Source organism: Chlamydotis macqueenii, chromosome 8 (assembly GCF_036417535.1).
Source record: "Chlamydotis macqueenii isolate bChlMac1 chromosome 8, bChlMac1.mat, whole genome shotgun sequence".
Taxonomy (NCBI): domain Eukaryota; kingdom Metazoa; phylum Chordata; class Aves; order Otidiformes; family Otididae; genus Chlamydotis; species Chlamydotis macqueenii.
In genome coordinates, this window is record NC_141563.1 from 32,807,692 (window position 1) to 32,835,654 (window position 27,963).

General features: G+C 48.1%; 4 protein-coding genes across 4 annotated transcripts; all 4 read right to left on the reverse strand.

Moving 5' to 3' along the window:
• Positions 1–229: 229 nt before the first annotated feature.
• TTC4 (tetratricopeptide repeat domain 4) lies at positions 230–7,926 on the reverse strand. The gene is made up of 10 exons (XM_086753757.1): positions 7,855–7,926; positions 7,656–7,773; positions 7,372–7,533; positions 6,619–6,696; positions 5,681–5,805; positions 5,298–5,384; positions 4,217–4,431; positions 2,961–3,042; positions 1,794–1,876; positions 230–899 (listed from the first exon to the last, which is right to left on the reverse strand). Exons 1-10 carry the CDS (start codon positions 7,924–7,926, stop codon positions 800–802), a joined length of 1,122 nt encoding a protein of 373 aa, XP_086609883.1. The 3' UTR covers positions 230–799.
• Positions 7,927–8,836: 910 nt separating this feature from the next.
• Positions 8,837–10,250, reverse strand: PARS2 (prolyl-tRNA synthetase 2, mitochondrial). The gene has a single exon (XM_010130744.2). It carries the CDS (start codon positions 10,245–10,247, stop codon positions 8,838–8,840), a length of 1,410 nt encoding a protein of 469 aa, XP_010129046.2. The 5' UTR covers positions 10,248–10,250; the 3' UTR covers position 8,837.
• A 712-nt stretch (positions 10,251–10,962) lies between these two features.
• Positions 10,963–16,978, reverse strand: TTC22 (tetratricopeptide repeat domain 22). The gene is given in 7 exon segments (XM_086754117.1): positions 10,963–11,126; positions 11,129–11,266; positions 11,269–11,416; positions 12,513–12,650; positions 13,161–13,246; positions 13,249–13,284; positions 16,882–16,978. Coding segments are annotated over 7 exon segments (807 nt in total).
• Positions 16,979–17,449: 471 nt separating this feature from the next.
• DHCR24 (24-dehydrocholesterol reductase) lies at positions 17,450–27,691 on the reverse strand. The gene is made up of 9 exons (XM_086753931.1): positions 27,411–27,691; positions 26,041–26,196; positions 25,498–25,603; positions 25,079–25,197; positions 24,725–24,988; positions 23,816–23,959; positions 22,720–22,917; positions 21,797–21,975; positions 17,450–19,741 (listed from the first exon to the last, which is right to left on the reverse strand). Exons 1-9 carry the CDS (start codon positions 27,639–27,641, stop codon positions 19,588–19,590), a joined length of 1,551 nt encoding a protein of 516 aa, XP_086610057.1. The 5' UTR covers positions 27,642–27,691; the 3' UTR covers positions 17,450–19,587.
• Positions 27,692–27,963: the final 272 nt, after the last annotated feature.

Here is a 27,963-nt window from a genome sequence, read left to right on the forward strand (position 1 = left end):
TCAAACTGCAGTGTACAAGACATATGAGTAAATAAGATAATTAAAATTACTTTTAATTAAGTGCTGGAAGCTAACAGAGAAGCCCAGAAGACCCTGTGTGTTGGCTGTACCAGTTAGCGTAACGGATAAGGCTGTTATGTTTGGGCTTAGAATGACTGTTTGCCGTTCTCTTGTAGCATTTAATGAGGTGAGAAAAATTATTGTCTCATTTATCAGGCAGAAGCCAGTCTACTGAAAATAGACAGGTTTATTTCCAGGTTATATAGGACAACCAGTAAGGTAGCAAAAGGGCTGGTAAAACATACCGCTCCGAAAAAAGAGCTCTGCTTTCATCCTGGTCAAAAACCAGCAGCTGCTCAATCCAGGCAGGAACGTGGCTGCATCCATCCCGCTGCAACAGGCGGGTATCTCCCCAGACCGCTGCTGTTAAACCCCAGCAACCACAGCCCATCTCCAAGGAAATCGGTGATTTTTCACAGGTAAGTAAGTACATTCTCAGCTGCTGCTGCTTCAACTGCAGCCAGAGTTTGGCACTGCTTCAGGTTTATTTCAAAACCACATGCAGCCTATCACAGAGGAGACCTTCTGCAAGCCAGCTGGATTTATTTTTAAACAAATAATCCCCTCTTGTAAGCCTTTCATTCTCCTATGCTGCTTTCCTGGAAGTTTCCCCGTGCGCCAAGATTATTTCTCCCCTGAAGCGTGCGAGGTATTTTTGTGCGAGCTGAAGTTTGCAGTCTGTAGCTGGGATAACAAACAGCAGCCTCTTGCACAGGATTCCTTGTTTCACTCCGGCTCGTTACAATCGATGCACCTTCTTGCCAGAGAAGTACTTCTTAGAGAAAGGAGAACGCTTTACAAAGGCCAAAACTGTTGGAGTCCCAGCCTTTACAAAATACCTGCAACGATTAAAAGGAGTCCTTTGGTTTCCTTGTAGCTGGCCAAGCGTCACGCAAAGCGAGCTCAGTAAAGACCGACCTTCCGAAAGCTGAGGACAAGCTTTTTTGCTGATTAGCAGAGCCTTCCGTAGCCAGGGCTACACACACCCGCAGAGTGTGTGTGTAGCCCTCGTCTCTCAACAGCTACTTCAAAGTAAAACAGCTGTTATTCTCCCTCTGGAAGGTTTCTTTTGCAACTGCCCTTGCAGCCTGAAGCGTGAAGGCTTACGCACACTGCTGAGTTTTATGGAGTGACAGCTCAGATGCAGCCCGCAGCACCGGACCCAGAGCTCCGCTCCCACTGTGACAGACCCAGCCACTTGCGCGGTGCAGCAGGCTTGCTCCAGCTAGCTACAAGACGGTGCAAGTTAACAGCACAGCCTTTTTGGCTGCACGAACAGCAAATTCTTCTAAGTAACTGCACAACACTTTACAGTCGGTTTCAGAGTGAAACTGTGCTGCACACTGCGCTGGGGCCTGCTCACGCAGCACTATTAACAGTGAGAACATTGTTAACTTGTGTTCTTTATATGCTGCTGCTTTTTTTTTTTTTTTTTTTTTTTTTAAAGTAGCACAGTGTAGATGGACTCTGAAACAGCCCTTTTGTGCTGCTGCTTGTGTCCAGCCCAGCTCCCCTTCCCAACTCCACCCAGTTCTGGAAAGTCATTAAGATTTTTTTTGGGGAAAAAAAAAAATTATGTAAGTTGCTAAAACCAGGCACAAAATCCATGCAGTCTCACTGCTTTACACCTTCGAGAGTTAAGATTATTAAATCAGAGAACAAACTGCACTTAAAGCTCCACTTGTACTTCTTGACTTCGTGCTCTCTCTGGACACGAACAGGCACACCCTCACCTTTTGTGCTGCAGCACTTGTAGCAACGTGTGTTCTGGGTTCAGCTCGTACATTTCTGCTCTTTCTTCATCTTCAAAATAGAGCTGAAAAAATTGAGAGGGATATTAAGGACTTAAGATACACAAAGGCAAGCTACTAAGCTGTTGCAAACCCAGTAACAGCACACCACACACCCACTAGAGCTTTACCAAACCTTGAACCGACTGTGTTGGATGCTAACTTCAGTAACTCAGAAACTGTCTTGTGTAAATTCCAAACCTTCCCTGTATAAACCAGTTTATCTTCTTATGGCAGTGGCAGTAGCAAGGCAAAATACACTGGCTGTTCCTTTGCTTTACAGAAAAGCGATCCAAATCTACAGGCCGCTTTTTAACAGGTGAAGTGCAGCAAGGGTACGAGCTAAACTGAGACGGTTTAAAGATATTTGAACAAAATAGTGTAGATTTAAGAGATTCGAATCCAGCAACGGTGCCTGAGACGGTACCTACACACAGAGCTATAATCCAAGTTTTTAATCTGGTAAAGTACACAGCCACTGTCCTTTTGGACCCGTCTGCTCACTGCAGTAAGGGCTGCAGCACTGCCTGGCACATGTGACACTGAAGCGGAAAATGAGAAATGAACAGCTGTATCCTTCTACGTACAATTTCTTGACAAATTATCAAAACCTGCTGCAGCCACAACCAACTTGTATCTCATCTTTGCTAAAGTCTTAATAGACGTATACTGTCTTGATGGGATTAAGTGTTTAAATACCTCCAGTTCGTTCTGAAAACAACCTATTTTAAAAATAATATTTTCAAATTTGTATTGAGCAACTTCACAATGATGCAGTTAAACCAGGCAGCCTACCAGCTTGATGGTCTAAATCTTAATTATAGTTACAAAGATGGGAATCTAAGCAGTATTTATAAACACCTTCTATTAAATAAAACCTAAGTGGAAGACAAAAGAGTTTTCATTTTCATTAATGAATTCTGTGTCCATGCCAGCACCTCTGAAAAATGTTTGAGTTTATAAATGGACATCACTCTCCAAATCCTTATTTCACATCCATGTGTAGCACACAGGTAATGACACTCAAAGCTGCTTAATCTCACTCCAGAAAAAAAAAAACAAAACCCGAACAAGACAACCCTGAAACAGAAGGAAAGCCAAACCTCTCACCTCAAGATTGCTGGGAAGGTATTTTCTTTCTAAATCCCAAGGAGGTAACTCAGCAAACATCACCATTAAATGATCAATAAACCTAAAAGCCAAAATACACTTGGTTAGCTTAGATGAAGTGTTCAGCTTCAATAATCTGTACAGTTGCATTTGAATGATAGCAAAAAATACATCAGCAAATCAAACAACAAATTTGAAAGTAAGTTTAGATCACTAATAGCTTCTTCCCTTTGAACTCATCGCTTTCCCGATGACACCAAGGCCCTGTTGTAACTCATGCTATTGGTTTCAAACTTGAGCAGTGCAACAGCAAATTATTTTAAACTTTTTATTCTCACACTGAAAAAGTGTCAAAATAAACACCAGCATTTTGTCTGAAATTGATTTTCCTGCTACATGGTCCCACCAGCACCACTCCTCATCAGATCAGAGGGCTCAGAAGATGCTTGTGTGTCAGAGGCTTGTTTAATTTGGTACTTCAGGAGTGGCCAATTTGTTCTAAGAACCCATTTTCACTTCCTTTGGTCATTAAAAGGTGTAGTGAACACTGTTGTGTAAGAACCACAACTTAAAATTACAGTGCAAGCAGATCAGTAAAGTCCTAGGTGTGTTAGTAGATCTGAGGAACACATCTTCCCACAAAAAAAAAGTTACAAATTCCAAGTTTGTTTAATATTGCAAGATCAGAAACTGAAGTTAACATCAAGAAAAGTGAAATTCCCACCTTGGCAATCACTTGTCTGACAGGTCTGCAGCGCTTCAATCAGGCCTAAAGAAACTATGGGGCTACTGGTGGTTACGCGAGGTCCCTTTTGGAAGCTTTTTACAATTTTTAAGTTTAATCCTCTTTCCCGGACCCCGTATTTGGAGGGCTTCAGAAGAGCACCTTAATGAACCTCTAAAAACCCATGCATGCAGATGGGTCACTGGTATTACTGGTCACAGGTCTGAGCTGGCACTGCAAGCCCCCTTAATCACACCAGCTAGGTATGATGTGTTTCTCTGCGCTATAAGTTTTTGCAACGTCGAGATTTTGGCCCTCCTATTTCAAAGCAGTGTTCATGAATCACAGAGTAAGTTAGGTCGGAAAGGACCTCGGGAGGTCACCTAGTGCAACCTCCAGCTCAAAAGCAGAGTCAGCTAGGAGATTAGAAATCTGGAGAGACTTCATTAGCACGGCAGTGTTTCACTTGCTGTTTGTTCTCATCTACTCAAACATGTCCTTCATGCAAGAACACTGCTGACAGTGCATTTACCTGGAGTTCTCATGAAAAGCTGCAATGAAGTCTGTCTGCTCGTGCTCGGGGTACAGAAAGAGGACAGGCCAGTGCAGGTTGCCATCAGCATCTAAGTGCACCTTGGAACCCATGGCACTGTTGGAGTGGAACCCATCTAAGGATATCTCAGCCAGGCCATCTGATATTTCCTCTTCTTCATTTGAAGGCTCAAGAACCAGCTTGATATTTCTTTCCTGGAGGGGAGAAAGGAAAAAAAAATAATCCCCGACCAAAACCCAAACAGGTATGGTGGGGAGAATAAGAGAAAAAAATTAGCAGTCAGTAAAAGGACAAATTGTGTCATTCTTATAAACGAGTCAGCTCTTAAAAATGCCATCAAAAGCCTTTCTACAGTATCAGACTCAGGTGGCCGGCCTACTCCAGAACCTCAGCCAGACACCCAGACCCCTCATAAAACAGATGAGGAGAGGTGGGACTCCAGAGGAGCCTGCATGCTGAGAGAAGAGTCTGAGAAAATGCGGAGAAAGGGATGTATCTGAAATCCTGTTCTTTGGGACCTAGCAGGCACAACTTCAGGATGCAACTACATACACCCGCTCCGGAGAATATCCACGCTTTCAGAGAACTGGAGAAAGCTCGCTCTTGTCTTTGGAAAGACAACTGCAGAAGAGGAGATCAGACTTTACCTAACACCTCAAAATATCTTAACGCAGCCCAAACATTTGCTGAGGAAGGAGAGGATTCAGGACTGATTCTCTCCTCCACCCTACTGGATGGTTTTCTTCTATCCTTCCGCTGAAGAAACGCACATCAGCAGCAAAGAAAGCAAGGTTTGTTGGGCCAGTGTGAGGCTACAGCCCAGCAGCACTCTTTTGGATGCTAGTCCATCTCCTAGCACTGGCTTTGTATCTGCACCAGTTGCTACCTGAAATAGGGAAACAGGCCTGGGAGCTGGGGCTAGGGCCACACAGGTAAGGAGACTCATGGTTTCAACCCAATTTTTTTTTTTGTTCTTAGCCCCCAAAGGCCTGCATGTGGGAACAACCTCTTAGCGACAAACGAGAGAGCTCTTAAAACAAAAACAAACCCACTGACCCACCTTTATTGCTGCAAGTAAAATTTCCTTTTGACGCTGTTCTTTCTTCTCCATCACCTTTGCTTTCCTTGCATCCCGCTCCTCAGCTCGCTACACGCAAAAAAAAGGTGGCACCATGGTGACAGACAGTATGTCAATGCCCGTCGCTGCCCTACCCTGCCAACGAGCGGAGAAATCAGCTCAGATCTCCAGTAGGGTCCCCTCCAGCTCCTTCCCCCACGCATCTCAACAACACACACTACACAGAACCAATGCCCAATTCTGTTTGGAGATATTATACTGCACAGAAACCCGTACGGAGGACTCTTCAACGAAGGATCCCAAAGTGCTCCTCGACACAAAGCAGGTGACAAGCATTGTAGACACTAGACTGCCTTAATATTTACCTTTAATTTGTCGGCTTTAGCTCTCATTCCCACAAGCTTTTTCTCTTTTGAATCTATTCGCAAGCCCTCCTCACACCATGCTATGGCTTCAGAGAAATTCTTCAGCTCCATGTGACAGAGAGCTCCTGGAAGGATTAAGATTTTAAGTTTCTAGCATTGGAGTCAGTATACAACTACTGCACAAAGTGGTGGTTACGAAGGCGGCATCAGCCCTAGCGCTTTCAAGAGGCATATGCAGCGGCGCATGCTATTGCCTTGCGGGGTCATCTTCACTCGTAGACTTCCAGCAAGTCAGCTGAGAAGAAAACCTAAAATATTTCAGCATAAAAAGAATTAAAATATAAAATTTAAAAACATTAAAATATTTCTTGTATAATTTGCAGATCTAGTCATAGAAATCAGCAAAATTATGCTAGAAGTGTCTGTTACAAGCAAAATTTTATCGTTGTAATTAATACTTCAGTATTTGTCTCATAAGGAAAAATTAAAGTGGTGATTTCCACGGAGTGAAAAATGCTGAAAAAACCACCCCCAAAAATGAGCACTGTGGAAAGTAGTAAAAGTTATGCTATGTTCTGTATAAACAGGTCCCATGCCTCTTTGACATACGTGGAAGCTGAAGAGCAAAACCCAGAGTAAAATGTAGAGCTCTGTTTCGGAGAGAAAGAGTGAGAGAAGAAATTTCGTACAGTAACTGCTTTACCTTTCTGAAATGAACGCTGTCCGGAAACAAAAGTATGATGCACATTCACAGTAATTTAAGGTTTACAAACAGTTATTTAACATAGAAACACGCGGTGAAACAAAGCAACATCCAACAACAGACCATTCCAGGGCTGGTAACAATAACAGTGTAACAAGTAAAACGAACATGTTCAAAGCTGTTCGGAAAGGATGTTCCTTACGCTCCATGCGGTAACACGTGCGTTAACTCTTACCTCTTATGATTGCTTTGAGATGGGTGGGCTTTAGCTTTTTTGCCTGGATGGCATCGTTGAGAGCAGAACGGTAGTTACCTATAAAGCAAGCAACACTGCTCAGAACCTTAAATTTCTATTTAAAATCCAAGTGGATCCTACGGTGACAAAACAGCTTATACAGAGACTCTGCAATTCACTGTTTCTACAATCACTGTGAAGCAAGTGGAGGAAAAAAGAGTAAACTAAGAACAAGAAATTAAAGGACAGGAATCCATCAGGCAGGTGAGAGGTAAGTAACGTGACTGTGAGCAAATCGTCTCCCAACTGCAACACACAACGGTGTTAAAAGGCCAAGAGCACCTTCCCTGCTGCGCAGATGCTGTTTACAGGATGGGTGGTAGCTTGAGGAGGACACGGCCAGGAAGGAGGGATAGAATGTGTTGCTTCAACAGGTTTTTGAGGCCAGGGCATCCCTCTTTAGCTCCAATCACCCTGTGAATCTGTTCAGCACCAAAACCCGCTGGCTCTGCCCTTTCCTGGCACCCAGGCTTGGGTGGTTGCAATGAACAAAGCACAAACCCTGCACGCAGCCGCACTCCGAACCGAGCCAGGTCTTCAGGGTCCAAGGCGCCTTTTTCTCACAAATACGCTATTTAGTACGCTGCACCACAAGAAAAGTAACGAAAAAGAAAACCCCAGATGGGGAGGAAAAGCCACGTTGGAGCGCAGAGCCCCCTTCCCAGGGGGGCAGGACAGCTCTCGCCTCCTTACCCAGGTAAAACTGTGCGGCCCCGCGGTTCGTGTGCAGCACGGCGTTCAGCTCCGGGTCCTGGCATTTCTTTTTCAGCCCCTCGGTGTAGGCGACGACAGCTCTCCCGTAGTCCCTCTCCTTGAAGTACTCGTTCCCTTCGTTTTTGTACATCTTGGCCAGCTCTGCAGGGACGAGACAGGGTCTGGGGGGGGGGGCGGGGGGGGGGGGGGGCACCCCAAACCCTCTCCCCTGGCCGGGGCCGGAGGGGCAGACCCCCCCCCCGCCCCGAACCCTGACTACCCACCTGCGGGGCCCTGCTCCTCGTCGAAGAGCAGGGACTGCAGACAGGCCAGCTCGGGCTGCCGCTCCGCGTCGATCTCGGCCGGGCACCGCTTCATGAACATGGGGATGGCCTCCAGCTCCTGCGGGCGGACACGCACCGGCGCTCAGCCCTGCCCTCGGCCCCTCTCCCGCACCCCCCGGCCCCGCCGCCGCCGCCTCACCTCCTCCCAGGTGTCGGGGTGCAGAGCCCCCCGGTACCGCGGGGCCTGGCCGCCCGGCCCGGCCTCCGCCATGCTGCCGCTTTTCCCCGCCCCGCTCCGCTCCTTCCGGCCGCCCCCGCCTCAGGCCCGGCCCCCCCGCCCGCCTCCAGCAGCAGGTTTCGGCAGCGGCTCCGACCATCCCGCCCGGGACGGGGAGAAAGGGGCCTCGGTGACCACCTCAGGTCCGGGGGGGCGATGTCACCACCCTCCGGGACAGGGTCACCGCGGCCTGGAAGTTTTTATCCCCCCCGGCTTTGCATTTGCAGGTCCCCAAATTTCACGTTTCCTTGTTAATTCTTTTTTTTTTTTTTTGCAAAGGTTTTCTACCAGCCTGAGGCCGCATCCCTAAAACCACAGCATCACCACCCAAGCTCGGCAGATCCAGGCGTCTCCAGCAGGAACCGGGATGTGGGTGCCTGAAACCGCTCTTCACCTCAGTCCCTGCAGATTTGCAAGGGGAAGGAGGCTCCAGAGTTCACCATTTCGCTTTAATTACAATCAGCCTCCACCTTCACGGAATCTGGGTGTCTCCAAAGAGAAGAGGCAAGTGGAGGAAAGGCGCCTTCCTTTCTCTCCCTCTTAAAATCCCTCACGCTGAGAACTCGGCACCTGAAAAGGACGAGGGAAAGCCCTCCCATCCCCACTCCCACAGCCGGACAGGGGCTGACCCTGCACAAGGCTACACAAGCCAGTAAAAACAGCTCGCGGGGGCCAGTAGCCAGAGGGAGAAAGGGCCCCGGTCCCACGGGGGAACATGGGCTGACCCCTGCTCATCCCCCGCACCATGCGTGGTTGCAAGACACCCCGGCCGGCTGTGGTGTGAGCTGGATTCGGCTCCGCGCACCCAGAGCCATCGCCGACAACCTGCACGTCCTTGAAAAGGAACCGGGGCTGTTCAGATAAACTGAACAGCAGCAAAGATGAGAGATTCAGAGACAGGGAGTTTAAGGGACTTGCACTTTACTCAGCAACTCAATGACACCTTCCTTGGTGAGGAACAAAACCTCACCAGCATTCTGATTCCAGATCTCAAAGACCGGGGGGTCCTCACAAACCCTCTTCCCGGCTACGACGACGTAGGGATAACCAAGCTTGCTGGCGTCCTTCAGCCTTTTGCCGATGGTCATTTGTGTCCTGTCATCCAGCACCGAGTCGCTGGCGAGGTGAGGGAGCACGTCGGCCAGATGGTGGTAGAGCCGCTCCAGCAGCGCACCTCCCTCTTCCTCCTCCTTGCTGCCTCTCTTGGGGGGAATGAAGCAGAGCTGGTAGGGCGCGATGAGGCTCGGCCAACGGATGCTGTCCTCTGTGGAGAGCACCTCGATGGAGGCCGCCAGGATACGGGTGACGCCCAGGCCATAACAACCCATTTCGGCCAGCTGGAGTTTGTTTTCAGGGGAGTAGAAGACAGCATTGGAGACAGAGGAGTACTTGGTACCCAGATAAAATGTGTGCCCCACTTCAATCCCTCTGGTCTGGGTGAGTTTTTCCCCGCATGTGGGGCAAGACGTTTGTTCCCTGCTTAGCGTTTCCACGTTGGCCGCAAAATGTCCGTCAGGGCACAGCACCAGCCTGTCCTCGCCGATGTCTGCCGGGAGCTGGAACTCGTGGGACACGGTGCCGCCGATGCTGCCCGTGGCCGCCTGCACTTTGACGAAGGGAAGGCCCAGGCGGTCAAAGAGGCTGCGGTAGGCGTCGCACACCAGGTCGTACGTCTGCTGAGCCGCCTCTTTGGAGGCGTCAAAAGTGTACATGTCCTTCATGTAAAACTCCCGGCTGCGCAGCAGGCCGAAGCGGGGCTTGGGCTCATCCCGAAACTTCCTGGTTACCTGGTAGAGCCGCAGCGGGAGCTGCCTGTAGGACAAGTTGCTCTGAGCGGCCACCAGCTCCGTCACCGCCTCCTCATGCGTGGGGCCCAGGCAGTAGCCCTTCCCGTGCCGATCCGCCAGCCGAAACAGCTCCGGCCCCATCTGATCCCAGCGCCCGCTGGCACGCCACAGATCCGCCGAGCTCAGGCAGGGCATGTTCAGCTTCTGCCCCCCTATGCCCTGCATCTCCTCGTCCATCACCCTGACGAGCTTCTCCATGGCCCGGACGGCGGGCGGCAGGTAGTGGTAGCAGCCGGGGCTGGCGGGGTGGATGAGCCCCCCTTGCACCATCAGCTTCTGGCTCCGGCAGGTGGGCTCCCCGGCCCTGCCGTCCCACCCCGCCTCGCCGCCCGCCTGCAGGTTAAGGGGCTGGAAAAGCTGCGATACCCGCAGCCGCTTACCCCTGCCCGAGCCGTCGTGCCGGGCCCTGCAGCCGCGGTGCCGGGCGCTGGGCGCCGGGAGCCTCCATCTCCTCAGCAAGGCCTCCATGGCGGCGAGCGGGGGGGTGCCCGCCCGCAGGAGAGCGGGACTCTATGGTTCCGCGGGCGCCACCTGCCGGTCGGAGGTCCGCGGCGGGATCCATGAGCGGCTCGTTTAATTTTCTTTAATTAAGGACAGGATGGGCGAGGAGCAGAGGGGCCTCGGGCAGAAAACGGGAATGATGCCGAGAAGGGAAGAAAACGTTCAGTGAGCTCACCCCGGGTGAAGGGGGATCTGCACAGGTAAGGGAGAACTGACACCCGCAGAGCAACGGGGCCCGCAGGCCCTGAACGCTCTGGTTGTGATGTGAAACCCGCACCCGGTAAAGAATTTTGGGATAACAGGGTGGCCCCGTGGGGATGCGGGGGTCCCTTGCTGTCTCACGTGGCTGTATTGCGTGACAGCGGGTGGATGTCCTCAGAGTGGGCAGAGGAGCCGGTCCGGGGGGACAGCACCCACGCGGGTGTCCCCACAACCCCGAGCGCTGCCATGGCAGGGCTGGGGACACAGGGGACACCCCAGGCCCTCTGCCCGGGATGGGAGCTGGTGGTGCGGAGGGACCTTGGCAGGCAGGAGATGGCAGGGGACAGCCACCAGTACCAGCAGAGCAGCAACAGGGCTCTCACGGGGATTTGAATCCACCACCACGGATTTGTCTGTTGCTTTTTTAGTAAGGCTTTATGAAACCGAGAAGCTCATGGGAGAGACAGCTGCTCTGCAAAACCTACTGCCATCCTGATGACTCAGACAGCGATGGCTCATTGGTCCTGCCCTTGGAAGGATCGACCTGTGTCATCTCAAACAGCAGCTTCACCAGCTCCCTTCTCCCCCCAGTGATCACGGCTCCACAGAGCAGGATCACCTCTGGCGTGCGGATGCAGCAAACCACCGTGGGAATTGCTGCTCGACTTTCTTAACCCACTGCTCCACCTCCTGCATCAGCGTTTCCGTCTTCAGCTTCTTCTGACCAAAGAGTGTGAGCAGCGGCTCCAGGAGGCACTGCAAGCTCGCAGTGGAGCCCGCATCAGTTCAATGGCTTGCTTGAAGCACTCGATGGCGAGTGTTTCCTGGCTTTTGAGCCACAAGCATTTGTCCCTGAAGAGCTGCAGTTCGGGTATGGTATCACCCAGGTCCAACTCTGTGGCTTTGTCCAGGCATTTCGTCCAGAAGGAACAGTTCTTGCACAATGTAATAGTAAGAAACAGTAAATAGAGGGGAGGCAGGACAAAATGGGGTTGTCAGGAGGAAAGAGTCCAACAGTTGCCTCAGCCCTGTTCCTGCCTTCAGCCCTGCTGCACCCCTCCAGCTCCCTCACACTTAACTAGGGCCGAGCCCAACAGGAGGGAGAGGCAGCCGAGGGCCCCTCAGTCTTTGGGGCCTAACTGGAAGGGCTGAGAGTGGATGAAACCCTGAGGACACTGCAAGCAGCTCCCCGAGATCTCAGGGGTGCAGTGTGCCCATCCTCACCTGGCCAACGTCCAGGTTTGTCCTCAGGCACGGACTTTTTCTTATGTCATTTCAGCTTTCTCCAGTCAAACCTGGCTCTGTCAGAGGCACCACCTGACATCCAGTGACCACCTCCAGCCTGCACTTTTCAGCCTCCTGCCTCTAGCCTAAAGGGAGTTAAACACCTTTGAAGAGCGGCTGTGAGCACCTATTCAAGTCCTCCACTAGAGAAGGAGATTTCACTTCGCTGAGCCTCATTTTGTGAGGAGTTAAATAATCCAGTTTAAGGAAGAAAGAATCAATCCCTATTTTATCTAAACACGGGATTGGAAGAAGTCTTCATGATTCTTCTATAAAGGGAAGTACTCACTAATGTGCACTCCTGTTTACAGGTGGCTGGAAATGGGCAAAATCAAGGGATTAAAGGGCACATTTTTGATGCTCCTGGGTGATTTAGGAGCATTAAAGTCATTAAACAGTCTGGCCAGTTCTTCAAGGTTCAGCATCCTGTAAAACATCGCCCAGAGGGACTTGGGGGAGCTCCTCAGCAGCTCAGTGCTAGAGCCAGGATCTGGTGCAGATTTCCTGCCTGCCAGGTAGCAACCTCACTCCCAGACCAGCCTTCGCCGGCTTTGTCAGGGAATCACTTCTCCCTACGTGTTTCTCACCACAATTAAATGAACAATGCAAAAGCTGTCTGGGAGAAGCGCTGGTTTGGAGGCTGGAGGAGCAGGACGGGTCCCCGCGGGAAGGGGGTGCCCACCCCTCGGACACGCAGCACGCTGTTCTGGCCCCGGTGGGGACTTACCTGTGCCTGGTGTGACACACCTGCCAGCCAAGCTGCGGGTCCCGCAGGACATCCACTGCGGTGTCGCCTGTCCCTTTGGCCATCTCCTTGCCCAGGAAGTGGAAAATTTTTTCCAGGTGGTTCAGGACGGGAGGGTTGTCTTTCACCGTTTCTGTTGCCTGTTTGAGCCACAGAAGTGAAAGACGTTTCCGTCAGTGACTTATTGCCTGCTGTGCTGATCAAAGGAACAAAACCATCTTGGATTGATTTGCCGGGGCGGTGTTTTAACCAGGAGGGTTTAAGGCTGTACAAGAGACGCGGTCTGCGGGGTAAGCTGATATCTTATTAAATCGACAGACAGGACCAAACGTGGGGCAAAGCTCAGGGGTTATGTGTCTGAAAGCCTGTCTGTGCTTCTTATTTTTTCCAGCTGTGCCGGAGGAGGCTAAAAAAGGTACTGCTGTCCCCTACAGCCTTTCACCAAACTGCTCACTCGCTGCTTTGCTGGGTGCTGATTTGTGCCATCGGGGCAAAACACGTGGCCTGGGAGGGGTCTGCTCCATATGTGGTGGGACCAAGTGTCCCATTTGGGGCCTCCCCTCTTCACCCCAGGGGATTTCCAGGAGGAAGGGCACTGGGAATGGTAGGAAGGTGAACAAAGGACCCAAATCAGTCCCTGATGCAGCAGCGTTGCACTTTCCAAAGCAATTGAGGGGGCTGGTCTTGGAGAAGCCACAGTCCTGGATCCCTGTTGGGGTGGTGGAAAATGTTTCTTTCTTTCCAGTAGCATCCCCGGGTAGCACCAGGCCAGGGCTAGGGAAGAGAAGTCAGGGCAGGTGAGCGGCAAAGTCATTCAGTATCTGAACCTCTCTGTGCTGCAGAGGATTTCCACTTCGGGCTTGGGGTCTTGGCACAGAGAGACGGCACATCCCAGCATGCTCTTACACAGCTTGTAGGGTCCATGAGCCCACAGCATTCACTCACACACCTGGCTATCTAAATTTCCCAAATACTCTCCTTCCTTCCAGTCATGTTACTGTAACTGCACAACTGCAGGGCAATGTTTTTATGCCCAGTTGCAATGCTGGTCTCACACTGACCCCTTGGGAAGCTGAGCAGTGGGGCAGGAGCTCAGCAGCAACCGTGTTATCAGGCTTTTGCCCTTTTCAAGGGATGCTCAGACAGCCCTTCCCATTAGTTTTGTTCCGCATCAGCTGCAAACAAGTGGATACACTTCACTGATGAGGGCAGCTGGGTTTGAGTCCTTTTAAGTGTCGGGAGCTCCTTGTATCCTCCTAGAAAGTCTTATTCTGCTGCTCGAAAACCAGTTTCTCCTTTAGCAGCATCAGCAGCACGGTATAGAGCAAGTGCAGGTAGAAGCCCTTCGCTTAGTACCTGTTCCTAGAGCTGTATTCATCTTCGGAGCTTCCCCACAGAGAACCAGAACAAAGCCTAAACTGCTCAAAGCAGAGAGGGAAGGCTTTAGTCTGAAATAGCCCACCTTGGCTAGGGATGAGGAGCATGCTTCCACGTGGCTCTTTTCCTTTATCCAGCTGAGCAGGAAACAGGCAACTTGAAAGAGGTCAAGGATGAAGACATCTTCGTAATTGCTGGGGAACTTGACAGATTACATTTCAGTGGGGAGGTTGTGACACGGCAGCCCTTCTCTACAGCTAGCAGTAGGCGGCTGCCAAGGACGCTTGAGCCTGCAGAGCTAACAGACTGCTTTACGGACCGCTGTGACGAGAGGAATGTGGAGGGGACTGGCTGGGCTCACAGCGACTGACGTTATTTTCTCCTCCCTCCCCTACAATAGAGGCCCGGTTTGGTTAGGATATGCCACATATTGTTCTATTTTTTGCAACTGAAGGCCTGGCCACGTGAAGACTTTACCTGGTGATGCCCCCATGGTGCCTCTGGATGGGGAAGCACGAGACCTTCTCCTTCCAGAACCCTGTAGGTGTAAAAAAAAAAAAAAAAAAAAAAAAAATTCAAGAAGATGAGATACCAATCCCTGTACTGGTGTGATGTGCAGCGGTACCTGAGAAACTTGAAGCGCGATGCCTACTTGCTGTAAGTCTGACAGACAAGGGGGCTGTCAGTGGTTTTACACTGGCTTACAGGAAAATCATGTTGAGCAGCTCTGGGGAGACCAAGCGCACGTTACAAACACTACAACCGATGTGAGATGGGATGACGGTGTAGTTAAAGCACTGGATCGGGACAGGGAAACACTGGCCAGCCCCACCATAGGTTCCCTCTGTGGACAGGGAGGTTGGTGTTGCTGCACCTCTCCCCTCCCAGGAAAGCGAGGAGACCTTTGTGCCTCCCCCTGCCTACGGGTAGTGGGAGAGCTAAAGAACTACGGGCTCTCAAGGCATGTCACAAATGCCAAGGTGGGAGGTGGTGTATCTTGTGAAATGCAATTTTTCTGCAGCGGAGGTGTAGGCAAATAGCTCCCATCGCGTTACAGCAGCAGCCTAGGAAGAAACTGGGAGGGGGACAGATAATCAGTCTGTTTGGACTCATTCCCCAGGCGGGCACTGAACTGTTCAACAGGCCCGAACAAAAATCCCCTTCTCAGGCTGTACCTTGGTTTACCCATCTGAGGAAGGAAGATAACAAGGCTCTCTTCCGTCACAAAGGGCTTTGAAATCGCTAGCGTGAAAACCCCGTGAAGCAGTTAGGAACCACACTGATGGCAGGCCTCCGGATAGCCCTCTGCTCTCACCTTTGCTTGCGGCCAGGATTAGCAAACTGCTGCGGTGGCACTATGGGCTGACAGCTCTGCAAAGGTCGTTCTTGATCTCCAGAGAGTCGTCAGAAATCGGTCTTGGCTGAATATAACTCAGCAGCTTTCAGCAGGGCAGCCAGAAGTTAGCTATCCTGTGATGGAGAAAGCACAATGAAATCTAGCTTCCGATATTGCCCAGCTTTGTTAGTTTTGCAGTTCCAGGAGGAATAAAAAAAAAAAAAAAAAAATCTGAACAGTGAGCAGGACTTGGAACTCAAATGCATCTCTCTGATCAAATAGCACTAGCTCCAAAATAACTTTTCAAGCTACAGCTGTGCTTTCAAGGGAATAGCCAGGCTTTTAAGAGCTCTGTTCACCTCCATGCTCATTAAGACTAATGAGATTAACCCAGACAATAACTTGAGCCCATTGAATCACATCCTCTTTCCACAGAGAGTGGCTCAAGCCTGTTGCTAAAACCAACCGGTTTCTGCTCCACAATGTCCAGATACCTCTGAAAAACTCACAGCTGTTTTCCAAACACCGGATGGTGCTGGGAAGCCCAAATCGGTGAGTAAATGGCAGACACACGAGCGGATGAGACGGGGTAGATGAAGACAGGTGCATGCTGGCACCCAAGTCAAGATAGGAAACGACTCAAGTCCTGTTCTGTGGTAATAAAACACTCTTGGACAATCAGCAGTCTAACTTTTCTGTAGAGTAATTCATTATTTCCACCTTGGCCTTTGTAAGAAGGACATGCTTGAGAAGAGGCTGACGGATACTGCCTGTCCTCCGAAGGAAGGCCTGCTGGCACGCACAGCCCGTTCAATATTAAACATTTCCCTTCAAACAGCGCTACTGAGAGAAGTCACACGTACCTGTTATGGACACGGTGGTGTTACCACAGCTGAAGACCCCCAGGTCCACCACTACAACTCAACAGGGAGCTGGGTCTGAAAAAGCACTACCATAGCAAAGTCAGAGTAGCAAAGGCTTCGACAGCTCCCCACGTACCTGACCCATGCAAGGATCTTTACTTGAATCAACAATGCAAATATTTATAAGCAGCTGGAGGAAATTAGGGGGAAATTAATGTCATCGTTCCAAATTTTGTAGGCTATTAAAACCTAGAGGCAACGGAGGAAGTGAAATGAAGAGAGGTGCGCGTCAGTGGTAACAAGGGATGGCGACAAAAACATACTGGGAGTACACTGGTTCACTCAGAATTAACTTTTGTGAAGTCTTCTTGTATTAGTGTTTAGACCAGACTGGAATAATTAAATCTAGGTGTAATTACATGTTAGTTGTGGCTGATTAAGTATGTTAATTAATCTGCAATTATCCTTTGGTAGGGGAGATAATTGAACACAGGTAAAACTGCAGTGATTCCAGAGAGGCAAGCAAAGGAGGAAGGTCTCTGAAGGGAAATGCCTGAGTGGTGATGAGGGTGAGTGTAGGCTACAGGAATACTGCTGGGGGAACAAAAGGGGATTGTGAAACGCGGTGTAACTCAGGGCCAACAGAGTGCAATTAAAGTAACGCAGGGCTCTGGCACCTGAACTGCTGTTTCAGTGGGGCTGAGGCGTTTGGCAGCCTGGATTTCAGGAGAACGCCCAGGAGCTTCTCTCTGGGAAGAGATGCAGCAGCTGCGACCGAGGGAGGGGCAGGAGTACCTCTGACTAAGCCTGCAGAGCTGCTGCGAAGGCGTTTTTGAAGGAAACGGATGTGGATGTGAAACTCCTGAGGCTGAAGAGTGCACTGAATCTTCATCCTCGCTTTTGTGGCTGCTCATTCAAACCAGGGATTAGATGTATTAGCGTGAAGTGAGAAGAATGCAGTAGCTATCCATGTCAGCGGCTGCAGCATCTAAATCCAAAATTGGGGTTTTGTCCTTGGGCAAAACATCACGTGGAAACAATGAGGTGAGGGGAAAAACACCAAAGATCAGGATAACTGGCATCGTGAGGCTACGCCGAGTTAGTGGGGCGTAACTGCAGGGTTAGGGCTCAGCTATAAGGTGTTTGTTTTGTACGGGTGTGTCTTGGGGCAGACTCACAGACTTCAAAGACACTCCTTCAAGGCTCTTTGCAGCAGGAGGCTCCTCCTCGCAATGCCTCTGGTTTCTTACCCAGACAGCAGCTTTTCTCAGTAATTGCTGACAATTTGTAACAATGCAACAAGCAGGAGAAATGGTAAACAGCGCTACTGAAAAGTTAGTAATAATTCATTAAAAGACACCCCTTTGAACAGTATGCTGGCTAGATTTTTATTTTAAACAGCCCGTACAACCAAAAATGAAGAGCAACAGCAATTATGCATGTGCGTGCGTGTGACCGATACAATTACAGTTCCCATACTGTACTGTATGGGCACCTCATACAAAGTTTGCCAATAAATTAAAGAGTGAAAAAACAAATGCAGTGCATACCTAACAATCATCAGTACATAAGTGAGAGAAACACAGCCTAAGTAGAAGTATTTGTGTATCCTCTAGCTGTTTTAACGTTGACCTTTAAAAGCTAACCAAACCCATTCTCGCTCTGTGCAGATTACTTTACAAGCACCGGGCTAAATCGTAATGTTGCCCCAGGGACAAGGAAACAGCTCTCATGCCACTTCCCTCACAGAGGCAGGAAGGCAGGTTACACCCCAAAAATAAACGTCTGCCTTCTTCCTGCGTACCCCGAAGCCTAGACCGGCGTAGCAGACACTCCTGGATCACTGACGCAGCTCCATCTCCTGCCCGGCTCCGCGGCTTGGGCAGCTCTGCAGGCGCTCTGCACCGACTGCGTCTCCCCTCGGCAGGATTTTAAGGGGTACCTTATTTGCACACGATTTGCCCAGCATGCGTCACTGAGTAACAGGCCTAACCTAATTCTTGTAACTGCTTTATCATTGGTTTCATCTGGACCATAGGCATCCATCTATCAATAAATAAAATCATTGGTTTAGCACTCATATAAAAATTACAACACCTCCCCTGGTAACAGTTTAAAAAGTTCTTCACAGTACCCCCAACACAAGCCTCAAGAAAATTACTTTCTTTTTCCTCAAGCTCAGTCAGGTTTCAAGTAACAATTTGAAGTACTGCTTGGACAACTCACGGGCTTGGCTTGGAACCGTGTTTTTGGCTACAGGGTCAAAACATTTCCACAGTTCTACACTATGAAGTGCACGACTGTGCCGTTCTCACCAGCGAGCAGCAGAAGGGGAACTCAACGGTACTTGCTGTTGATTTCCCCTCCAGGTGCCTGAAACAGTCCTTTTACAAAGCCTATCAATCTAACCCGGCTAAAATGAAAAGCAAAAATGTCACTCGAGTCAAAACCAAAGCCTGTGTGTATCAAGATTCGCCACAAGAGTTCTTATCCGCCGCCACTTGCTCTGACAAACCTCGTACGAACAAAGCCGTGACTTCCTTTTCCTACTGGCCAGGACAGAACCATCTGAAATAACCCACGTCTTCCTCCAACTGAGTATTTATAAGGCACTAAAATTAAGCAACAACCAAAACCCCCAAACCCCACGAAACAACAAAATCAAGAAAAATCCAGATAAACTGACTCACAATGAGTAAAAAATGAAATGAATATTTGCCTATATGAAACAGCAGCAATTTTTTTCAGTAGTCTACAAAGCCAGAACATTGATATTTTGGGGAAAAAAAACCCAGTGCACTGTTTATCAACTAAAAAGTACTCGAAACCTATATTCATTTACACTTCATAATCAAAATCAGTACAAATCTGATAGGCACAAGTAAAAAGCATTTTCTTCACACCTCCATGCTCAAACTGAGGCCACTGTTGGGGAGTTAACTGCTCTGCGGAGACCACGGTACGGTACAACCCAAGCAGCGCAGCGCCCCACAACATCACGCAGCGCTGTGCAGCTGGAAGATGATGATACCATTGCTGAGCTGTTCTGCAGGTTACCGCCTGGAGGCAAGTGTGTTTAACATCATGATTAATTTGACACCGCGTTCAGCTTTGGCACCTATTTCTGAGCCCTCCTTACCATTTTCAAAAGTAATGTTAAATATAGCTACAGCATACAGCTGGCGTAACTCCAGGATCTTCATCCAATTATTTTTCTTATCTTTGGAAATAGGTGAATTCGCCTATCTCACTACATTAGATACAAAGGCTAGCACTTAAAGATTTCTTAAAAACAATCACTTTGAGTTTGGAAAATTGGTTTTAAAACATACGAAGAAATACTAAACATAAATGTATAAAGCAGAAATTCATATCTTGAAACATCAACAAGAATGAGCTTATTTGGAGAGCAATAAAGCTTTTTTTTTTTTTTTAAAGGATATACTGACTAGCTATAGGTAAATTCATCTTTCCCTGATTGCTTGATTAGATCATCCCGGCTCAGTGCCTCGCAGCTTTGCAGATTTTGTCATACACTTCTGGAAAGGCATCTTTGCAATTCATTTGCTCCCTCAGCTTGTGGTATAACGAACCATCAAACATATCCCAGAACTCCTCGCGGGTCATATAGCAATCTGCGTAGAGCATCTGGAAACTTGAGAAAGAAACAGAAAGGGGGAAAAAAAGAAAAAAAAAAAAAAGAGAAAAAAAAAAAAAAAAGAGAAAACAGGGATTCAGTGTTAACTGTGCCACAAGATTTGAAGTAGAATATTAAAAAAAAATGCAGGGTAAGCTACAAACAGCAAATATTCAACAAAAAAACCCATAAAAAATGCTTTTTAAAAACAAGCAGATATAATTGCTCACATGGAGCACACTGGGACACTCAGCCAGTTTTATTTGGTGGATTTAAGACAACCACGATCTCTTTTCCACGAGGAAATAACAGGTAATGGTGAAAACAGCAGAATACCACTACAGTCATTTTGGTGAAGAGGAAGATGGGAAAAAAAAAACAATGAAAATAACTGTTGCTTTTAACATACGGTTCAGAACACTTCTTTAGCCATCGATGTGTTGCTACTTTCATAGTTTTGCTACTACAAAGAGAAAAGGAGAAGGACTGAAAAAGGCGAATAAGGTTTCTTTGGACTGGACATTGGGAATGTAACTGGGAAGGCAGAAGCCTGCCACATCAGACCAGGCTGAGATGATAAATTCATAGCGTAAACGCAGCCCAGTGTAACAAAGGTCCTTTTACAGAAATAAATGAAATAATTATTTAGCTGCAGGCTCTTCCTTACTTTTATATTGTGCTCTCTAAAATGCAGCTAGCATCAGAGTACGGTAGTAAAACTGTAACATGAAAGCTCTATTGTTGTGTGTGATTACCAGACTGCAGGATTAAGCATTCATCCATTGTTCATTTCCCAGTGACAGGTAGAGAGGAGAAAAAACTTTGTTAGTAAAGAGCTTTAAATTAAAAGCCTAATTTCAAGTTAATTAAAAAAGCTTAAAATTAACTTTCGGTTGCTTTGTTCTTTGCCAGATCACGTATTACAGCCAAAAGTCATTTACACTCTCCAAATCATCTCGAAGCAGACTCGCCAGCGTTATTCAGCCACACGCGATATAATCGCTGTTAGACTGAGAAGTAGGTCAAAACAGAAAAGTGGATAAATTACACTGATGGTGTAAAAATACCCTGTAGTTGTTTCTTGTTCCTGAGAAACAAGCCTGTAATTGCTTCTCCACTGACACCACCACAGCAAATTAGGCTGGCACAAGTCCGTGACAGATGGCGGGGACGTATCTCATCCCTGCCATGGTCCTATGTTACGGAATCGGGGCAGGGAAAAGGAAGCTATGGAAGCACAAGTTGTGAGGGAGGAAAGACTCCCCGTACCACGCAGGGACAGGATGGTTGTGAGGGAGGAAAGACTCCCCGTACCACGCAGGGACAGGATGGTTGTGAGGGAGGAAAGACTCCCCGTACCACGCAGGGACAGGATGGAACAGCCAAGGCTGGCCTCCACGTGCAAGGACACACCAGCGCAAGGACGGGGCGCAGCTGCAGCATGACGCTACAAGGACTGCAGGGAGCAGAACAGCCCCAAGGGCAAGCAGGGAAGCCGTCCAAACTTACAACAGCCTGTGGGATTCCTGAAGGGACCACAGCCAAAACAGCAGTTGCTCTGCCCCTGCTCTGAACCAGCCTGAAACAAGCCAGCCCCAGCACGCAAGCTCAACGGCTGCCTCCCCCACGGACTGGGCTAGGCAGCCTTGCTGACAGCGGTCGCTGACCCACATCCACCCCGCTTCTGGACTGGTTTATGCACAGTCAGCACAGACGTGCTGAGGTCTTTCTGCACCTGGGTGCGCAGATGTATTTTGTGGCAGCAGGGACTCTACTCCCCGAGCAGCCCAGAGCTGATGGGATGCACGGGTGACCTGAAGCTACCCAGCTTCCAAATACGCTGCAAGAACTCCAGCCAGCGTGCTCGTTTGTTTGGGTTTGCAATCAAATAGGGAAAGTAAAATCACATTTAAAAATCATAACATCAAAATTAGTAATTAAAATTAGTTTTCAGTTATTGTGGTTGTTAAATTATTGCAATATTAAAGTGCTGTGGGATTAAATAACTGTGATTGAACCACACGGGTTTGAATTACACGGCATTATTACTATGCTAAGGAGTGGGATCCTTACCCATGCACACTCCTTACAAACTTTTCCATTTGCCTCATTGAAGCCCTGGCTTCAAACTGTTTCCTCTTGGGCTCTCCGTAAGCTCCTATATCCACGTAGAGTTCTGCTTCATCCCCTTTTGGGTGGACCATTCCGGGATTATTGGGCAGTATGAAAGGACATAGCCAAAGAGGGTACACCTGCAGAGGTAAGAAAGCACTCTATCACTTATTTTTAACAAAACAATACTTTAAGCTGTCTCTTAATAAAGGTGACAAAATGAAGAGTTAAGAGAACTTCTTTACAGTTTAGGATCAAAACTTACACAGCTCTTCCTTTCCAATTCACTTGCTGTGGTTCTTAGCTCCACACTAATGATAGTAACACAAATAGATTGAGACGCTCAGAATACATGCTGTGTCCTCCTAGAATTAAATCTCCTCCCCATTAAATATTTGAAATGAACCCCCCCCCCCCCCGATCCCAAAGCAACAACTGACTACACCATTCTGAGTAAAAAGAGAACGAAGAGTTTTCTTTTCCAGGTCAGTCCAAAATGGAAATTGCCACGTTTGTGGTTCTTAGGCTAATTAAAATGAATTCAGAAATAAAAGCAAGAAAGGGAAATTAATTCCCACAGTTGGGGTTTAGTGAGACTGCCAGTCATTTTAGGTGAAAGAAAAATCAGTTCAAGTTTTACTAAGCGATAAAATCTTTTAGAAGTGTTGGCCTTCTACTAAAGTTTAAATCCCATGTTTTTATTCTGGGTTGTTTTTTTTTTTTTTCAGAAAGCAGCCTTGCATCATAGACTTGCAAAGCACAGCACTCCCCAGGATACGCTAATGACCTTTCACACAAGCAGACTTATTCCTTAAGACAAACAGTCACAGTCCTTATTACAAACAGTCCAGGATTCACTGCATTTTAAAGACACGTGGTCTTACATTGAGGTCAGCATGGAAGGTCTGGATGGATTTTTCAAGGCTCTTCATTGGCACCAACATGTCCTGTACCACATGGTGTTGCTCGTACAGCTTCCGAATTGCTTCTCCTTGGGTAAGTTTTAACAAAGAGATTTTTGGAGGAACCATCCAGCCAAACAGGTAACGGAAAATAGGGTTATTGCCAAAAGGAATTATATCCTTTAAGGAGGAAAGAAACAAGTTTGACTTAAGAACGTGTTAAGTGAACCAAAAGACAATACTTCTTCAATCTTCAGAGCAATATTAAGCCAGATTTTCAATAAATTTAACTGCTGATACTTTTGCTAAGCTACTACAATACAAACATGAACAAGTATGAGAGGCCTGGACAGAACTTGGCTACACAGCCCTGCCCTAAGCCTTCTCTAGATACAACGATTGATTCTCAGTCCTATGAGTCACAACATACTCAGCACCAAATACTTTCAGAGCAGGAAGTCCAGAGAACAGCAGGCTATTACCTTAAAACAGCTAAGGAAGGCGTGCCTAAGGAGCCAAACTTACAGAACTCTTGCAGGAACAAACACATGCGAGATCACATCTTAAAAGAATTTTACAGCAGTAAGATTTTAAGCACTTCCCACACAGCCAACTCCTGTTCAACTTCTCCGGGAGCAGAAAGGATCCGGTATCCTTTGAAGTTTTGCATAAACGCACATCACAACAAGTACGTTTGTGAAATTCAAAGTAATGACCTTACTGCATAATTACTGTTCTGACTTTAGGCAGGGCAAATTCTCAGCCATAATTTCACATTCCTGTTTTTGAAAATCACTTAGTAGGTACAAAAGCTTAATGCTGAAATACATACTAAATTCAGAAAAGCACTAAAACAGAAACCAGGAAGGTATGATCTAACGCCTTATGTACAAAGAAGTGCCCTTGGATTTGTTTTGCCTAAATGCAGGACTTTCAAATTTGCCATAAAGTCACTGTTTTTTTTTCTGCCATGAAAGACAGAAGCGTCGCCAAGAGGAAGAAGGTACAGAGCGCCTACACTGGGAAAGAGCAGAGTACCTTCCTGCAGGTGTTATTTTAATTTTGGAACCAGTCTTACCTGGAGCTCCCAGAAGATGCTGCGTGTGTGTCTATGGTAATAATGTCTTGAGGGAATGTATTCTGTTCCAGTCCTGTCAGCTTTCAAATACTTCTCCACATGCTTAAAGAACCACGGCTTGTAGTAGTTGCCAATTCTGTTTATCTACAAGAAAATATGCATGCATTAGCAAATACCAACAGAGGTAACAGTTACACCTTACCAGACAACAGAATTATGTCCCCAAATGCCTCTCCTGTGAAGAATCAATATTATACCCTCTGCAACAGTTCAAACGAGACTGTTACAAGAGATCTAGGGAGCCCTCCTTCCTCCACGTGCACGGCTCCTTCTTACCCTTCTCACCATTGAGGTTTAATTTAAATAAGGCTTGCCTGTTACAAGCTAATTAAGAGACCATGAATAATACCGATCTCCCAACCCATCATTAACCCCAAGGCTCATTATGGCAGAGGAGAAACCACCAGGTTGAGGGACGCAGCGAACAGTGAGCACGTCCCTCCTGTAAATGCCCCTGATGTGTTTTACCAACATTAGCTGTATTAAAAGGTGGCTGGGAAAAGAGTTACTCTGAAAAACTGCAGTTTAAAACAGGATTGGTCTGTATACGAGAAAAGATCCTTCTTTTCCTCCTTGGGTAATGAGAAGGCTGTAGACTAAGTTGTTTGCTAAAATAATGAAAGCAGTGGATCATTTCTTATCAATTGAGGAGATTTAGAGTACAGACTCTGCTGTAGTAACAAAGAGCTGTAATTGAAATTATTCTCATGGACAGATCTAACTTTTATTCCCATGTTAAGAGATCCGAACAATCTTACGATGATTCTGGGTTTATACTGGCACATAGCACAGCTTCAAACTTTGGGGCTATTTTTTTTTTTTCATCGTGAGGAACTTCTCTTTAGTTACCTTGCTTTGCTCAGCTTCATCAGTCAAGACTCCTGTCATGATGACTGCTTCTTCCAAAGAGTACACAAGTCCTTCCACAAAACTATTCTCCTTTTTCTGAGATTCTTCAGTAAACTTTTCACAGATCTTCTGCAGTCCTCTCACAGGCTTATAATGTATTTTGACGTATTTCTTGGCAGGAATCATTTTTATTTCTGCTGCAACCAGGAAACCCAGAGTACCACAAGACCAAGGCACTGCATAAAACAGGTCTGAATTTTCAGTCTGCAAAAAGTATGTCATACTAAATCATATATCCACACCAGTAACTGTCAACGACATTGTAAATGATAGCAAAGTAACATTTTGTCTTACTGGTGAACATCTCACAAGGCTTCCATCGGCAAGGACGAGTTCATAGGCCACACAGGTGTGTTGAAAAAGTCCATAGATATGGGATGAAGACTCAATGCCAGTTCCCATGATCAGACCACCTTATCAAGAGAGCACATAACAAATCAAATGAAACACTCTCCAAAATGAAGGTGGTTTACTTCTAAGCTCTTTAAGAGTTTTTAAGATTTAAGGCTTTTAAGACTACTTTAAAAAAAAAAAAAAAAGGAAGTCCTTATAACATAAATACCACAACAGAACATAAGGCTCAACAGAATATTTCAGGAACCTTTAAAATGATGCAACGTTACTGCACAAAAAGCTCACGAAAATGCAGCAAAATCAGCTAGTCTCTTGTCATCACAACGACCCTTACCTACTATAAGATCATCAACCCTTACCTACTGTAAGATCATCAAGCTCTGGTACCACAGGAATAGTCCAGCCCATGGGATTCAGGTGTGCAGTCAGCTGGCCCATAGTCACCAATGGTTCCACACGAACAACCTAAAAAGCCAACAAATCCAATTTCCTCCACCAAACATAAATTAAGCGTTCAGCATTAACGATGTCAAAACACAAATGACTGGATTGTACTTCCATCTGTTATCAGAATTCAGAGACTTACTTTCCTAAGAGCACTACTAAAAATAGTTGAAACTGTTTAGTGATTCTTCCTCTGCCTCAATGTCTTGTTGCTCAGTCCCCAAAACCATAGATCAATCTGGTCTTTTAGACTTCAGCACACAAAAACTAAGCAATTCCATATGCTGTTTTTGTGGACAGAATGATCCAAGCATACAGCGTAAAACCTGAAATTTGGTGGGTCTACTGCTACAAAAATCCTTTGTTCTTTACGGAATCTAATCTCCTCTTCAGCTACACGTATAGTAAAAAAAGCTGTAAACATCATCATTATGGAAGCTTTGTGATGAATTTGTTACCTGTCTTTCACTGTCCACTTCCAGAACATCCATTAAGTTGATCATGATGTTCTTATGAATCTTCTTATACTTTCCAACACGCAGTGACACAGTCAACCAGCCGGGCCGTCCAGTGCACATGTATCTTTTGCTGCCTTCGTTTTTCCATTCCCGAACCTGCAAGAGGTAACAACCAAACTGACGCTCCAAGGCATACACATGTTGTTGATAACGTATAACAGAAACAATTTTCCCTCGCTGTGAAAAAACGTTCAGAAGTAATTGTTACTCCTCTCTCTACATGCATGTTACCTGCAAGTAACAAAGCCTGGATGTCTCTACGTTGAGGGAAGACGCTTTGGAAGTCTCTCTGCAGACCTCTGAACTTCTAAATAAAATATCACCAGAGGGGTTTAGCTACATAGAAGAAGCCTTTCTAATACCCCATAGCTTTTGGAGTTTTTTTGAAGATGGGATTCAGAAAACTAGCAAGAAATTAGCAAAGAGCTTTGAAAATCCACAGGATCCCCTATATGTGAGGGGAGGGATGCCCACTGTCATAAATAATGTCAGCTCTGTGAAGGTTAAAGAAACAATACCTCCTCCTGAACACACCAGAAATGGTCTGAGGCTGAAAACGAACAGGCAAAGAGAGAAAAGTTGAGAAGGAAAATGTTAAGTCATATACACGATCCAGGAATGTTGCAAAGCCGCAGTGGTTAACGTCTGGGGAACGAAGACCAATTGCAGCATTTTCCTCAAAGCTCGACCGCTACTGCAGCCGGTGATAAAAAACCCAACCCCAAACCTTCAAAGAGTGACTCCGCGCGCGTTAACATCCACCTGTATCTGCAAGGAACGCGAGAGTTGGGGAAGTGAAGAGAAGCAGACGTGACTGAGTCACCACGAACGCTGGAGAGCACGGGAATATTACACAAATCTGCTTTTCTGGGGGGAGGAAAAGTTTGGGCTCGCCTCAGCCACCTCTCGGAAGGAGCAGTGCCGAGAATTGGGATGTGAGTGGTATGAAAGCAGGGTATAACGCCAGGCATTCAGAGAGATTCAGCGCACATCCCTGAGGACGTCACAATGACAGCAGCCGCACACAGCGCTCCGCATCTGGACTGGCCAGCTGTTGGCGTCGCAACTTCGAGAGGAGTTTCAGATAGGGGAAAAAAAAAATTAAAAAAAAAAAACAAACCCCAAACCCATAGGGGTGGAAGCACCCGCTGCCTTTTATCCGTTCGCTTCGTCCCGCTCCGGCTGCCGCAACCGGATTGATTTTGCCCGGGGCGGCGGGAGAGGCCGCGGGGGAAAGGAGCGGGCCGGGGGACAAGGTCTCCCCCCGGGGCCGGGAGAGGGGCGGTGCGGGGGGTCCGTGCGGGCCTCACCTGCGCCTGGATGTGCCGGACGCGCTGGGCGTGCTGCCGCGGGGCGCTGTGCAGGCGCCAGACGGCCCAGGCGCGCAGCTGGTAGTAGACATCGAAGAGGATGGAGAGGGGCAGGAGGAAGAGGCAGACGAAGACCCAGCGGTGATGCACCAGCACGGCCTCCAGCCCCCGGTGCCGCACCCACAGCAGCAGCAGCAGCAGCCCGGCTCCCAGCGACCACACCGGCGACATGGCGGCGGCGGCGGCGCGCGCTGCCCCTCACCCCCGCCGGGACCCCACCATCCCGCGCCCGCCGCTCGCGCGCTCGCCGCCCGGCACCGCCCCCCTCCACCCACCACCCCTCCCCTCCCTTTTCTCCCCTCCCGCGCCAGGCGCCCCATTGGCCGTCGCCGGCCTCCGCCGTGAGGCGGGGGAGGGGAGCGACCAATGAGGACCCTCCGGTGAGATCGGACCAGGCGCTGAGGGCGCCCATTGGCTGCGCGCGCCGGGCCCCCCTCTCCCCCCTCCCTCACCGCCACGCATCCGCCCCGTTACCCCCGCTATGGGGCGGGGG

Bases quoted from the DNA above. Each gene is read 5' to 3' on its own strand.
- TTC4 (XM_086753757.1), bottom strand. From the start codon at position 7,926: ATGGCGGAGGCCGGGCCGGGCGGCCAGGCCCCGCGGTACCGGGGGGCT. The intron at 5,385-5,680 runs GTAAATATTAAG...TTTTGCGTGTAG, and splicing joins CTAAAGCCGACAAATTAAAG to CGAGCTGAGGAGCGGGATGC. The intron at 4,432-5,297 runs GTGGGTCAGTGG...TCTCCCCTCCAG, and splicing joins TTTTACTTGCAGCAATAAAG to GAAAGAAATATCAAGCTGGT.
- PARS2 (XM_010130744.2), bottom strand. From the start codon at position 10,247: ATGGAGGCCTTGCTGAGGAGATGGAGGCTCCCGGCGCCCAGCGCCCGG.
- DHCR24 (XM_086753931.1), bottom strand. From the start codon at position 27,641: ATGTCGCCGGTGTGGTCGCTGGGAGCCGGGCTGCTGCTGCTGCTGCTG. The intron at 23,960-24,724 runs GTAACTAAAGAG...ATTTTCTTGTAG, and splicing joins ATGAAGCTGAGCAAAGCAAG to ATAAACAGAATTGGCAACTA. The intron at 19,742-21,796 runs GTAAGGATCCCA...TTCTTTCTCAAG, and splicing joins TTTGTAAGGAGTGTGCATGG to TTTCCAGATGCTCTACGCAG.